This window comes from Gigantopelta aegis, chromosome 4 (genome assembly GCF_016097555.1).
Source record: "Gigantopelta aegis isolate Gae_Host chromosome 4, Gae_host_genome, whole genome shotgun sequence".
Classification (NCBI taxonomy): domain Eukaryota; kingdom Metazoa; phylum Mollusca; class Gastropoda; order Neomphalida; family Peltospiridae; genus Gigantopelta; species Gigantopelta aegis.
In genome coordinates, this window is record NC_054702.1 from 76300935 (window position 1) to 76316340 (window position 15406).

The window sequence follows — 15406 nt, forward strand, 5'->3', positions numbered from 1 at the left end:
AGGTGTTAACAGGTGGACTGCAGAATTGAGAATGAAGTTACAGGTAGCCCGTGCAAGGATAGCATTGCACATATCCGGCAAGGGAGAGAATTCTGCAGTGTGTAGGTATGACTCAGGTTGTATAGCATATTTGTTGTGCTAGCACAGTAAGTTGAATAAGACTATTACTATGTAACAGTCCCAGTGACCATAAAAAGCATGATGGCTAGTGTCTCCTAGAAATGTTCTTTTATTGAATATTTACTGAATTCAGGCAAAACAAAATTCAACATGTTTGTAAGCATAAAGTCAAGATTCGTCAAAAACATTATTTCAGCTGATCCTACAACTTAAGCTTATTAGTTTTTTAGTTTCTGACATGATGACCTCGCTAAATTTCTGTGTCACTAATATGCCATTTATTTGGATTTCGATAAATTTTAAGGTCAATAATATTTTATGATTTACAGGTATCTCCCTGAATTTAAAACCTGAATACTGATCTAAGCTTAAAAATGGCATTTGTTATTTTATTATTTGCAGTGTTAAAAAAGTAACATTTAAATTATGAGCACCACTAAATTATATGTTTTACAAATATATTTTTATGAAAATGTTTTGCTCGAAACACGTACTTTAGATACATAACAAGCATATGTACTGACATAAAGTATCTCACGGTTATTCAAGGTAAATAACTAATATACTGATATGCAACACAGAAAATCATGCAATTTAAAAATGGATTTAGTTTAACTTCTCTTTTGTTTCCATTTGGAAATAAGGTCCTGCTACAAATTTACCCAGTGTACTGGGTTCATTCCACACTCCATATTAATTAAATGACAATTTGATTTCATACCACATGTATTGTGATTTCCTGAATCTGAAAACGGAGAATTATTGTCCAGATGAGACCAAGAATTAACCGCGGGTTGCCATCCAAAATATCTTCTGCTCCAATGTTCTCAAAATACACCTGCAAGAAAACACCAGCAAAATCTAAATACAGAAATATCTAACTGACCTGCAGATATTTGGTAGCAAATCGAAAACAATGTTTCATAGCTGACCACGAATAAGACAACAATACTAATAATAATGATACTTTATACCATGTACACCAAAAATATACAGTATACAGTGTTTATAGTTTATCTTTTAATCTCATTCAAAGAGAGATTACAGTACAATAAATACAAAATAAAATGGGATTTTGACAAGCTGTTTTGAAAACCATATTTATAACCATACATGTAAGTCATAGAAAAAGAGAAATTAAATACATATATTTAGTAAAATAAAATAAAGAAATATTCAATGTTTTGATATTTTTTCATTAGCAACTGTTAAACTTTAAGATAACTGTATCTTGACACACAATATACATAATTCATGTAGTTTCTTAACTGAACTTGACTGACAAAATGCTCTTGTTTAAAGAAATTGTCTCAATACAAAAATTATTACTAGTATTATAAGCAAACCTCAAAGACTTAAAAAGCAATCTGAAATAGCATCTCATCAGTTGTCAGTTTGAATACAGCTAGTTCACTATAAAGCCCAATACTTAGAATCTATTACAGTATCATCTTAAATGTCCAAAGACTGAACTACTATCAGATAATTGAACTAAATCTTTACAAAAGGCTTGTTAATATTTTACAAGGATACAGATTAACAGTAAGCACCTTGAACAATACAAAGCTAACATGATATCAATATTTGACACTGTAGTAATGTAGACTACCATTACTGTTGTCATAAAACAATCTGCTAATTACAGTTGTTAGTTCTCTCAGCCTGTCCATAAATGATCCTATAACAGTAAATAATACTGGGTATTATGTCCTAAAAAATATTGGTACATAAGTGGCTGAGGATGGGGACAGAAAACAGGGTATATTCAAACATTTGGTCAAGGATATTTCTGTCCCGGGTCAAGTCCCTGGCTATCCAGAGATGGGACCCAGGATGGACATGCCTGAAACTGTAGTGGTATAGGAGCATGGTAAAAACATTCAAAGTCAAAGTCAAGGATATGAAAGTGGGTTACGATAAACAAAATCTGGAAGTTTTAATACTGGTGGTCAGGTACTGAGACATTCTCTAGGATTAGGGTAGTTAGAGGGCCTAAAATGGCAGCCCCCATTCAGATACATGCAGAAACCATATTGTTTTGAGTGGAGAAACTGAAATTTTGTTGACAAACACCGAAAACCCAAGAAGACAATTATAAATCTGAAATTCTGATAAATTTGCAAAGCGTTCTTCTCTGGTTCATGAGTTACTTGTCCAGGGCTACATCTCCATACCTAATTGTCATTTGGTAGAAGGTCAATCACCTCCTAAGCCCAATATTCATTTGTTCCACTATGGTGGCTTTTAGATGGGCATCTTCAAAGTAGTCAATAAAATAAAATAAATAAAATATTGAACTTTAAAAACAAATACTAGGTATTATGCTAGTTATCCAAATGTTCCATGAGCCTTAATATAAATGTTTTCTGTGATGTGTAAATGAACATGCTTACCTTTGTTGACAAAAACTTGAGACATTTGTTGAGGTTTTCAACTTTCTGTACTCGGAGCAGACCCTTGTTCGGCTTTCCAAGGTTTTCACCCGAAATAATCTCCAGAAGTTTCATGAGTAACTTTCCATCACCCAGGTCTGTGAACAGATCCTTGATCTCCAAACGGGCCTGAAAAAAAAGGCAATAAAATACAGTGAAACCTCTCTGTAAACAAAAATTCCTTCAAATTCAGAACCTCTCAAAACCCGATACCCCCAAAACCAGATAACAAGCAACATAACAAGAGTTTCAAAGAGATAAAAAAAAACTGTTGACATGGATAGAAATAAATTAAAACTATAACAGTATGAATGTGGCATTTTGGTTAAGCATAAATTCTTGATCATTTAGTGTAAATTAAACAGGAGCCAATGAATCAAGTAGCCTAGGCTTGCTCCCATTACACGCCTAAAATTAAATGAAGTATTTTTTTGACTATATAACAAACCCCGGGCCCAACTTCACTTTCAATGACCCTGCAAACATCTATACTTGATGTCACAGAAAGTTGTAATGCTAGAATTGATGGGAGATAACTCTTTCTGTCTAAAATTTCAGCTCTGAATTGGGATCACCATAATGCCAACCTTTCCTGGGACAGGTAATCACCTTTTTTGGGCTTAGTTGGACTTAAAAATGTTTGGCCGGCATTCTAACTTTTTGTAAACAGCCTGTCTAAAATGCTCAAATCACCTTAAAACCTTTTCAGCAGAGCACTCTAATTTTATATTTTGGATTTTAATTTTTTGTCTAGACATGAGTAGGTGAATCAGCTCATTTTGGCTTTAGGTCCCTGACCTAACTTCTAAATTTCTATTCCAAATTCCGACCACTTCAAACGCACCCCCCCCCCCCCCCATCGTTCCTGGCCCAAAGTTAGTCACTGGCGATGTCAGAGGTTAAGCCTATGACAGGCGTGTCGAAACCTTCATGGTAAATGGACACATAAAAAAGGTATTCTCTCTTTAAAGGAATTTTTATGACACCTAACAATAAACTAATAAATGTTATTAAATACAACACATAAAGATTTATGCCAAAACAAAATGAACATGTTGATTTTTTGTTTTAAATATATAGCAGATATAAATTTTCAATAGGCAGCTACTGGTCAAATGTAAAATGATTTTCATGTAAATGTGTTTAAGTATAACTGCCTGACCATTGGCATCAGGATTTTATATTCTAAATTGTTCATGAGTTGTGTTATGGGGTGACAGACAATATGAAAGATTGTGACCAAAAAAAAAAGAGAGGGTTGATGAGGGCCATGCACCTATCTAAGATTAATATGATTTATACCTGTGTAGAAATAACCTATATAAGACTAACCGAATATTAACAATTTTCTTTACAAAAATATATTGACATAGATTAACAAATACTTATGAAGCAAACTACACATAAAATTCTCACAAAGACAAGTCACTGACATGAAGAGGCATGGTAAGAGCTGTACATGAAGCATATGTTATTTACAGCCATGACAGAAACCGACAGTTCTTATCATAGGTAATGGTACACCAGTAAATCTTTTAGAATTATAGCTTGAAAAATAAAAATTAAACCTCAACTTTTAATACATACAAGAATTCTGCAAAACTGAATGTCTCGCCAACTATAAATTTATTCGGTTTCACTGATACATGTAGTTGCATTCATAAGATGTTTATCTCAATGAATGTTAAAAAAATAATAACATTATAAAAACAAATGCAATTTCAAAAAATCAATTCAAATTTTAATTTAATTTTAACATTTTTAAACCAATATAAACCAAATTTCAGACATATTTCATTTATTATTTTTCAGTGATATTCATGTGCATTTGTGCATATGCCTGGCTACATTCCGACCTGAGGTGTCATTTCAGAAATATTCTCTTCTGGGGTGGCAGGAGACACTGGCCTCCCAAGGATGAAAATGTACAAAACATTTTTGTCCTACTCTATAATAATAAAGATAAAAAACTGGCTTATGGACCTCCCACTCTCCCCCCCCCAACCCCAACACATACATACACACCCACCCAACACACACACACATCCCAACACACACACACACCCAAACACACACACACTTCTGATATGGTTCCTATGGTTCATTTAACACGTGTAATAAAGCAGAAAAATCCATTAATGGAGCAGGACGTAGCTAAGATGTAAAGCAATCAGATTATTTCCCATTTCTTCAAGATTTTATTTTTGTTATGTTATGTGGATAAGCATTATTTTGTCTTTCATGAAAGTGACTTTTTCACAGCTGCTACCCTGTTTTTATTAATAATTTTAATATTTTAAATTAATAATTGTTGATCATATAATACCTTTATTGGACACTCAACAGTCTGTGTTTTTCAGGGCTCACCATGTCTATTGCCAAATTAGCTAATTGCTAATTGTCATATAAAGTGGCTACAAAATTTATTATTTAGCTAAAAAAATGTCTTTAAATTAGCCTCTTTTGAATAATTTTCTAGGACATACTCTACGTATGTGAAAATGGCTACACCAAAATGCTTTCCAGTGTGAGCCCTAATTTTTTGTACTAGGGTGTGATTAAAAATTCATTCATTCACTCACTCCACGAATGGCGAATCTAAAGCCTAGGGATGGGCTACAGAACACAACTCTTTTTTGGTGAATGGCCTTATACAACCGGATACAATGAGGAGCTAGACCACCAGGTATTTGCAGTGGGCTGGCAATCTATGCAGATCAATGTCGTATGAAAAGATAACCGAGGAATGCGGCATGAGGTGAGGTCTCGGTAAACAGTCTTAGGTGGACTGTTCACGGGCTAATCATACCAAGGAAACATTAACACATCAGGCAGCGTCCACTTACTGGTTTATTAAACAAAAGGTAGCAGTGAAAACATTTAGAAAATATGTACGCAAAGCCATGACCCCATACCTGTCATCAATGCAAGCAGGAATGTTATTGACATAATCAGTAGCTTTACATGCCCAGCTACAATGTATCATATATCAAAACAAAAGCTTATTTTATACAAACAGTGAAGTGAATAATAAGCTGGCAGCTACCCAAAATCACCTATTACCATAAACCATCCAGCTATTTAATTCTAAGATCAGAAGCAATGTATCTAATTTAGTATGGAGTTGCCTTGTCACCTCATAGTGTAATTTATTCACCTGATACAAGCATTGAATATTTAACTGCTAGAGGAATAAAATGATAACAAAGCCTGTACAGTGTATTGCCCATTATAATATAATGAACTTAATTACTGATAAAGCATAAAAAGAAAATTATATATGTAAAGTAGCAGTACATATAATGACAATTTCATTTATTAGATCTAAATTAAGTAACATCAGAAATAAGATATACGGTAATGTCTTGTCCATTATGATATTGACAATGTCAGTTAGGGTAATATACTGATGGAAACAAATAAATGATCACACATATAGCAATAAGAAATAATGATTGCATCAAAAATCAATTCATATTGTGAGAAGTTGACTGGGAACATATAGGCAGCACATTCAACACTAGAGACATTGAATCCCACATTACAACTGTGTATGAAATACAGACATTACTACGCTAGTTGTGAATTACATTTGGTCTATAATTGCATGTGTTCCCTCATTTCTTTCCATCAGTATATCAAGTCCATTACAATGTCAGCAATGTGATCTATAGTCCATTGTGTATATAAGCAATGGGAGTTAAGGCAATATATAGTCTACTGTACTTGAATACCCCACTTAGTCATTTAACCCACGACCAATAACGAACTAGATGCTTTTTATTTCTACAGAAGTCATAAAGACAGCTGGGCAGAAAATCAAAGACACCATTGCACCATGTCACCGAAGCAAATATGTTCCACATATATGTTAGGTGGGTGACCCATGTCATTTGTAGTCCGGACATGTCAAGAAGGCTAAAACTGGGTGGGTGGGTCATTAGCATCAACTGAGTCATTGTTTCCGCAAATAGGCTAAAGCCACATGTGCAACAAGGAGCCATTTCCAGACTTTTCAAATATCTCAGTCTGCATTGCATGGACAAGTGGGAAAGTGTTTATTGTTTACATCAGACAAAATGGCATGTTCTATTTTTACATCAAAAGCATGACAGTGTGCACTTAAAAGATTTATGAGCATACCTTCCTAAAAATGTTTTATATTAACTTATGGCTCAGTCTAGAAGGCATTTAACTCCTTTTTTTTAAAGACAGTAGTAATACATGTATTTTTATTGGGGAGGGGAGAGTATTTTTATTAAGAAAATTATTGAAAAGTAGTTAATTTAAAATTATAACAAAAATATGTTGCTTTAAATATCCATCAAATTTGTCTCTTTAGGAAATGGGTTTAATACACCAACCAGTGTCCCATAACTGGTATATATTAATGGCTATGGTATGTGCTGAACTGCCTGTGAGAAAATGCATATAAAAGATCCCTTGCTTTTAAAATAAAAATATGGCAGTTTTCAAAGTGACAAAGGTACTGAAGGTAAGACATCCAATAGCTGATGGTTAATTAATCAATGTGCTCTAGTGGTGTCATTAAACAAAACAAACTGTGTTCATATCAAAGTGTTTGAATACTCTACTTTTTACACAACCATAGATGAGAACATTATTTTAGTTTCTATGGTTAGCAATATCAATCACAGTCTAACAAAAATAACAAAAAGGGCATTTCTCCAGCTCGGGCCTACAGATAAGAAATAGTTATAGAGCTACTACCGGTATGTATATACATGTATGTAAGCTAAAAACTACAAACTATTGTCAGGTGAATGTGGGATCATCAAACTGGGCTTAAGACACTTAAGAATATTATTAAATCAGTCAAGTATTTCAAAGAGTGTATATTCTACCCATCAGCATTTTTTAGAGGAATTTACAAAACAAATTCTCTGCAGCAACATCTGAATGTTAAGTTTTGTAAATAATTATATGTGTGAGATGAATGAAAGGATTCAACATACAAGAGACTATTATCACATCTGATAAGTGACGATGACACGTTCTGTAAACACCAGGCTTCCAGACACGCCCATCTTCTTGGCAAGTTATATTCACCACATGTACACAATTTTTCTTGTATAAAGTGTAACTAAACTCATAATCATAATTTATTATTTCAAAACAACTATTAATGTATGTACCTATAGTATAAATAGAGAATAACTATGTAGGATATCGGCTTTATCCTGTGTAGGTAAGAATGAGAAACTCTACGAGGCTTGTAGAGTGGAATTTCCCATTAAGTCTTAATAGGATAAAACAAACATCCTACAGTCATTAGCTAATTTTTTTAAATCCTGTAATCCATCACACTGGCATAGTGTGTGTGGGGGGGGGGGGGGGCACTTTTCAGATATTTTGCTTTATATTTGCTTTATAATAAGTGTAAAAGTGTGTCCCCCCCCCCCACACTTTTTGCCACTCTTTCAAAAATTAAGGGGTAAAACTATTATTTCTGTTTTACTTCAGCCACACTGTATGATGACCTAAGTCAAATGAATGATTCTATGATGTAGCTATGCATGTGACATAACATGACGTGACATCAAAAGTCATAATCTGCTAATATATTACATACATGTACATTTATGACTTTGCTTTAATCAGTCATCATAATCACCCAATAGAAACAGTGTTTGCAGGATAGAAGTGAGTGTAGGTAATATGATATCAACAAATGACAAATTCCAAGCTTCTGGTGTGTTCAACACACATTCATGTCATAATATTTTGTCAGCATGGGTTTATAAAGAACCTTCACTGACAACATCAGTTGTTGGATCACTAACACTATAATAATCTCTAACAGTGGATCAGCAGAGGCCAACAATTATTGAGATAGTTCAACATAGGTTGAGATATATCAAAATATTCACCTTGGGGTCAGGATTCAGGAAACCAATGTATTATTTATTATATATTATGCTGGCATTGGTGGCAAATTAATGCAGGCTGAAAAATGTTGGGTAAAAACAGCAGTTTTTGATGAAGATTTAATTTGTCAAAGTAAATAAAAAATAGGCATATACCGTACTATAAAAGCAGGGCACAATATTTCACACAAACTGTGGTTCTGTTTGTGTTTTTAAAAATCGAAAGTTAAAAACTTCAGGACCAAAACGTTCATCATACAGTCCAAAAAATCCATTTATTCCAAAAATGTTCTAAACTGATTTTTGGACATTTTGATCAATGTTGTACACAAATGTAGTAAACAAATGCTAGGGTTAGGTAATGCAATGAAAATATACTGAATACCAAAAGAAATGCAAATATAATTTTCAGCCGTAACATTAAATCAGTTTTTTTATGATAAAATAAACACATGTTAAGATTCAGGAGAATTATAGGTTGATATACCATTTACCATTTCACTAAATTCAGCACATGTAAACCTACTATAATTACAAATGAACCATAACCCTCTTTTGCATTTCTTTTGGAGTTCTGTACATTGTTGATGTAACTGAACAATCTGTTACATAGGTAAAAATCATATGAATGTATTTCCAGTTAAACTACCTAAGGTTCTGAAATCTTATCCCCTGTTAAAGCCAAGAGAGCATCATACTATACTGACATCACTGTTTAGGTACTAGCACTATTTTTCAATGGTTTGAACAATAAAATGTTGTTTTCAAAACTGGCTTCTAATTAACAATAACTGAAGTCAGTACAAATCAAGGTAATACTCTAATCATTATGATGCAGGAACCTGAACTACTATATCATCTTAAATAATAAACTGATGATCAGAAATGAGATATTAATTAGATACAAGGGTCAATCAAAAGTTTGTAGAACTAGGTATTAAAGCAATGATAGACATTTCTACATTAGTTTTCAAAATAATCACTCTTGATCTCAATGCATTTGGCTCATTTATCCTTCAAACTACCGAGGCCAGCAAAATAGATTTTTTTTTTTGGTTGGCCCATCAAACATTCTTCTGTGGCATCCTTCAGAATTGCATAATCTTCAAACCAGGTACCAGAAGGAAGGCTTTCAAAGTCTGCAACAGATTATAATCACTCAGGGTCAGGTCTACATGGGCTGTAAGGTGCATGCTGAAGCTGCTCAATTTCAAACATGTGGATAGCAGCTTGAGGAACCCTGGACCTGTCAACAGGACTTGTGCACAGGAGTATTGTCTTTTTTCCTTAATTGCTCCTCTGAATTTTTTCATTAGATTAGTATATTAGGCACCATGCGGTGAAAGTAGTTATTGGAAGCATATGTTAGAACTCCTGTAGCATCCTAGACAACAGCTGCCAAAACTTTGCCTTGACATCAGACCTTGGATCGTTTTCAAAGCTTTCTTGTTCTCACTTGAATTCAGCAGGCTATATTTCACAATTGAGGAATTAATGGGAAATCCATCACTATATATACCAACCATACACTTATGGATATCATTAGCATGAGATATTTGATGATGGCTCTGTGTTCCAATCTGAACAAATTCATGGTTTCATTAAAGTAGTTTACCATTAAGCAATATTTTGTAAACATACAAAAAAAACGAGTCATGATATTGATAGGAAAGTTGTATGAAAGAACATGCTTTCAGAAAGTATGGGAAGATATGGTATCTAGAACTAAAAACTTTCTGATTTCCCCTCATCACACACAAACAAAAAAGAAGGGAAACAATTATTTGTTTAAATTTATATAAAATGATAGTAAAGTTCTCTGTCTATACAAGTATTTCACTACTTCTCAAGTTCTATTATTTGTAAACATCAGAAGCAGAAATTGCTTCCCATTCCACAAAATGTATTTCAAGCTGTCAGATTAGTACCAGATCTTGTGCCAATTGCAAAACTTAAGGTTTGTCAAAAATATTTTAGAAACCACACATGCATGCAGGCCTTGTGTAGAGTATATGTACACCATTTTTCCATCCACATGGTCAGTCTGCTGCTGTTAGCTGGCTGTCATAAAGTGAGAAAATGTGATCAAACCATTAATAACATGAAATACTGTTGAACACATGTTACATTCTTGATACTAAAGGTTTGATTAATAGCTACAATGAGTCTTATAGTCATATTTTTTCCACATGAGAGACAGTTGGTTGAGTGCTTGCTTGAGGTGATTGCGTTGCAGGATCGAACCACCTTGGTAAATCCATTTAGCCGATTGTTTTTCTCTCTCATTCCAACCAGTGCAGGACAACTGGACAAAGGCTGTGGTATGTGTTTTCCTGTCTGTGGGAAAACTGGCCTTGGTGGCGTCGTGGTTAGGCCATTGATCTACAGGCTGGTAGGTACTGGGTTCGGCATGGGATTTTTAATCCAGATACCGACTCCAAACCCTGAGTGAGTGCTCCACAAGACTCAGTGGGTAGGTATAAACCACTTGCATTGACCAGTGATCCATAACTGGTTCACCAAAGGCCATGGTTTGCACTATCCTGCCTGTGGGAAGTGCAAATAAAAGATCCCTTGCTGCCTGTCATAAATGAGTAGCCTATGTGGTGACAGTGGGTTTTCTCTAGAAACAGTGTCAGAATGACCATATGTTTGATATCCAATAGCTGATGATATGATAAAAAATCAATGTGCTCTAGTGGTGTCGTTAAATAAAACAAACTTTACTTTACTGGCTGTGGGAAAATGCATATAAAAGATGCGTTGCTAGCTGCATTACAAAAAATGTAGCGGGTTTCCTCTGATGACTATGAGTCAGAATTACCAAATGTTTGACATCCAATAGCCGATATACTCCAGTGGTGTCGTTAAACAAAACAAACTTTTTAACTTTCAACCAACTGAGCTAAATCCCGCCCTGAAGGAATATGAAGTCTTGCAGGAAAGTTAAAGTCTATCGCCCTCAGTGGTGTAGTGGTTAAGCCATCAGACATAAAGCTGGTAGGTACTGGGTTTGAACCACGGTACCGATTTCCTCCACACGGAGCGAGGTTTAATGTTTCAGTGGGTAGATGTAAGACCGCTATACCCTCTTCTCTCTTACAAACCACTAACCCACTGTCCTGGACAAACAGCTCAGATAGACGAGGTGTGTGTCTAGGACAACATGCTTAAACCTTAATCGAATATAAGCATGAAAGTAAATTGAAATGATTGAATCAGTGAAGTTAGTCATGTCCTTCTTTAAATTGTGGTTGCATCATCAATGCATTAATGTGGTTAAAATTGTGACTGGATTATCAGATTTGTCCATTTTCATTAAGAACATGCACATATGTTTACAGAGTTTATGTTTCTGATGAGCATACACAAGATCAGAACAGTTTATGCTGGTTACACACATACAATTCAGATAATCCAACAGTAAAACAAACCCCTACTGGATCAAGATAGAAGCCTTTAACAAGCTGCTTGGCATGGTGCCAACATATTAGAGTGATCAAGAGTTGCCTCAAGCAACACTTGATTAGCTTACAACAGACAGGAATTATCTTTGCCAGTTGAATTGTCTGGGTGTACAGAAGCAGTACATGGCCATGGGCAGAACTTTCATGGTCATGCATCACACCACAGGTATGGCGACACACAACAGTGAACATGTATGTAAAGGACTCTGATGCACATAACAGTAAAAAACCTTTTTGTATTATCCATAAGAGTAGGAGACAGGGGGAAGGGGGGAGGGGGCAACTGCCAACCTCCTCCAGGCCTAGAATAACAGATGTTCAGGCAAAATCATCTTGCTTGAAACCTTTTCTCCATGTCTTTCCATCATTCTAACAACAATATTAGTTATAATCCATGTAAAAATCTGTAATGATTAGTTTGCAATCTTATATAGCTGTTTGGCAGTAAAAAGAAAGAAAGAAATGTTTTATTTAACGACGCACTCAACACATTTTATTTACGGTTATATGGCATCAGACATATGGTTAAGGACCTCACAGATTTTGAGAGGAAACCCGCTGTCGCCACTACATGGGCTACTCTTCCGATTAGCAGCAAGGGATCTTTTATTTGCGCTTCCCACAGGCAGGATAGCACAAACCATGGCCTTTGTTGAACCAGTTATGGATCACTGGTCGGTGCAAGTGGTTTACACCTACCCACTGAGCCTTGCGGATCACTCACTCAGGGTTTGGAGTCGGTATCTGGATTAAAAATCCCATGCGTCGACTGGGATACGAACCCAGTACCTACCAGCCTGTAGACCGATGGCCTACCACGACGCCACCGAGGCCGGTCTGTTTGGCAGTAATGCTAATATGAATGGATTGTCGTTTAATTCGGGCAAAAATTAGTCTGCTCCTTCGAAAATAGGAGCCTATGGTATACTATAATCAACTGCTTGCATTTATCTATATTCTGTGTTTTTAACATGTAGGTTAAATATAATATTTCTTTTATTGCAGTCAAAACACTGATTTTGGGTGGATTGTATATTGGTGAAGTTTAAAAATGTTTCCCACACAAACACACAGCGAAGTCTTCGGCAATTCAAGTTCACTATTTCAATACACTTAGACCTGGCAGTTTTCACATTCATGCATGCCATTGTGGTGTTAATAAAATGTTCAGTTTCCTATGCAAATATTCCATCTGTTTTTAAACAAAACAACTTCAACGAATTAATGCAAGTAACAGTATGTATGAAGTGGAGACACAGCTTTGATTTAAACAAAGGCAATGATGTACAGATTAGCTTATTTCATATATATCAGTCCAGACTTGAACTCAAACTTAATTCTCTATGCAGGCTTTCAAGCAAGATTTTGTGAAAAATAAGGGCTTTTTTTAGGGCAAAATTCTTAAAAAATAAGGGCTATTTTTAGGAATTTTAAGGACTTTTTTGACAAAAATAAGGACTGAAATTCAATAATCAATATAAAAGAAAAACATTCTGTGCTCACCTCCAGGGAGAACATAAATACAAAAGCTAATTACCAACTCAGAAGATCAAGGCAATGGTCATCAACAGCGATATTCAGCATATCAATACAACCAGATTAAAGTAATCTGATATGGTGCAAATCCATGCTGAATATGATGCTGATAACTACCAAGATGTCTTCTGAGAAATACATTAATTCAACATATTCATTATCTGAAAGTATACTAAGGCTAGATTTAATTAATTCCAATACTTATTTTATGTTGCATTTATCAAAAAAATTCAAAATTTCAAAATTTAGGATTTTCACCAAAAAATTAGGGCTTTTTAGGATTTTGAAGCTTTAATAAGGAATATTAGGGATGCTGTCAAAAAATAAGGAAAATTAGGAAAATAAGGGCCCGCTTGCAAGCCTGCTCTATGCCATAAAGACTGGATAAATTGTCAGTCGATCAAATTAATTTTGTATACCAGCCCAGATGAAAGGAAACTTTTAACTATTCAAATATAAATATGTTGCATGTAGCACAATAGTCACAGAGTGTAGATCTTTAAAAAAGACTGGCAATCAAATGACCAGTTACATATAAAAAATACAGAGTACATTTTCCAGGGAACATTTTGTTTAGTATCACATTGCAATTCACTACACAAGTTTCAGAGATCGCTACACAATTTAAAAACATTTAACAGTAGTTGCTAATCAATTTTCAATTAATTAGAACTATCGCTAATCAAGATTTTGAAAACAAAATGTTCCCTGTTTTCTCCTGTGACATTTATCACTGAAGTAATAAAACACATTTTTTGCTGAGATAATATTACACAAAAAAAACAAAAAAACACAAATAAACAACATTAACAAGAAATGCTGTCATATGTAGTTCTGAATAAAAAAATCACATAGTGACATATTTAAATGCATGTTGCATTAAATTTTCATCTTTTAAGTTTCACAAAAGCCAACATAAACTAGATAGAAAACAAATTGATGTAAGATGTTTACTTTTCCCACTAGAATAAATAAACTGAAGTGACAAGGAACGTAACTGTTGTTTGCACAAAGAGTTAGACCCACACGTCAAGACTTGTTCAAGTGTGAATGACAACTCCTGTGATGGGGAAGCATCATTTATCAGTCTACTTGGAACATAGATCCATCAACAGTATGCAACAAGAATGGTAACAATCTCAAACTGGAACAAGATTCAGGAAATCAATGCTGTACACATTTATCTGTTGACATGTTTACCACAAGTGATGCAAACAGCTGTTAAAAGGAAAGGACCAGTTGTTTCATGACACCTCGGGTTCATTAGTACATTCTAAACTACTGCTATTTGGGCATCTAACATGTTATTTTAAAACTTGGTCTAGTGACAACCTGCTGCCATGAAGAAGAAGGGATTAACTTTCCCATAGAGAAAACAGATTTTTTTTTTTTTTTTTACCACATCTTATATAAAGTTTACATGGTATACACAGACCTGTCAACCCTCCCGGATTCCGCGGGAGTCTCCCGGTATTTGAACAAATCTCCTTTCACCTGTGCGGGAGACAGTTTCTCCTGTTAAATGACATTTTTGTAAGCATACAAAAAAAATCGATCCTCTTTTGTCAAAATAACATAAGGGAAGTAACTCTTACCTTTTTTTTTCTCATTCGGAAAATGTCGACTACTTTCGGTTTCTGAGAATGTAACAGGCCGAATTGTCCCGACTGTTTAACCTTTGCCGAAGTGAGAATTGTGGGATAGCCTATTTATATTGTTAAAAAAGCACATGGAGTTTATAAAATGACGTGTTATTATAATGTTTGTTATCATCGTAATGGCTACGAAGCGTGTTGCCGCTAATTCAACAGGCTGTGTATTGACATTCAGTGTTGCATATATATATATATATATATATATATTAAAAAAACTATCCAATTTAGTTCTAATAACACCTCTGAATTGTAAAATGTCTTCCCACTGGATTACATAATGCAACTATGACGAATCTGAACTGCCAGAC

The 15406-nt window shown here is 34.7% G+C and overlaps 1 protein-coding gene across 5 annotated transcripts in view; it reads right to left on the minus strand.

The window, feature by feature from the left end:
* LOC121371112 (spectrin beta chain, non-erythrocytic 5-like) overlaps positions 1-15406 on the minus strand; it is a 232079-nt gene that overhangs the window by 169010 nt on the left and 47663 nt on the right. For all 5 annotated transcript variants that reach the window (XM_041496769.1, XM_041496770.1, XM_041496766.1 and 2 more), the window contains exons 3-4: positions 2514-2681; positions 842-958 (exon numbers count right to left, since the gene is read on the minus strand). In XM_041496769.1, coding sequence (XP_041352703.1) covers positions 842-958; positions 2514-2681 — 285 coding nt within the window. The remainder of the gene's footprint in view (positions 1-841; positions 959-2513; positions 2682-15406) is intronic.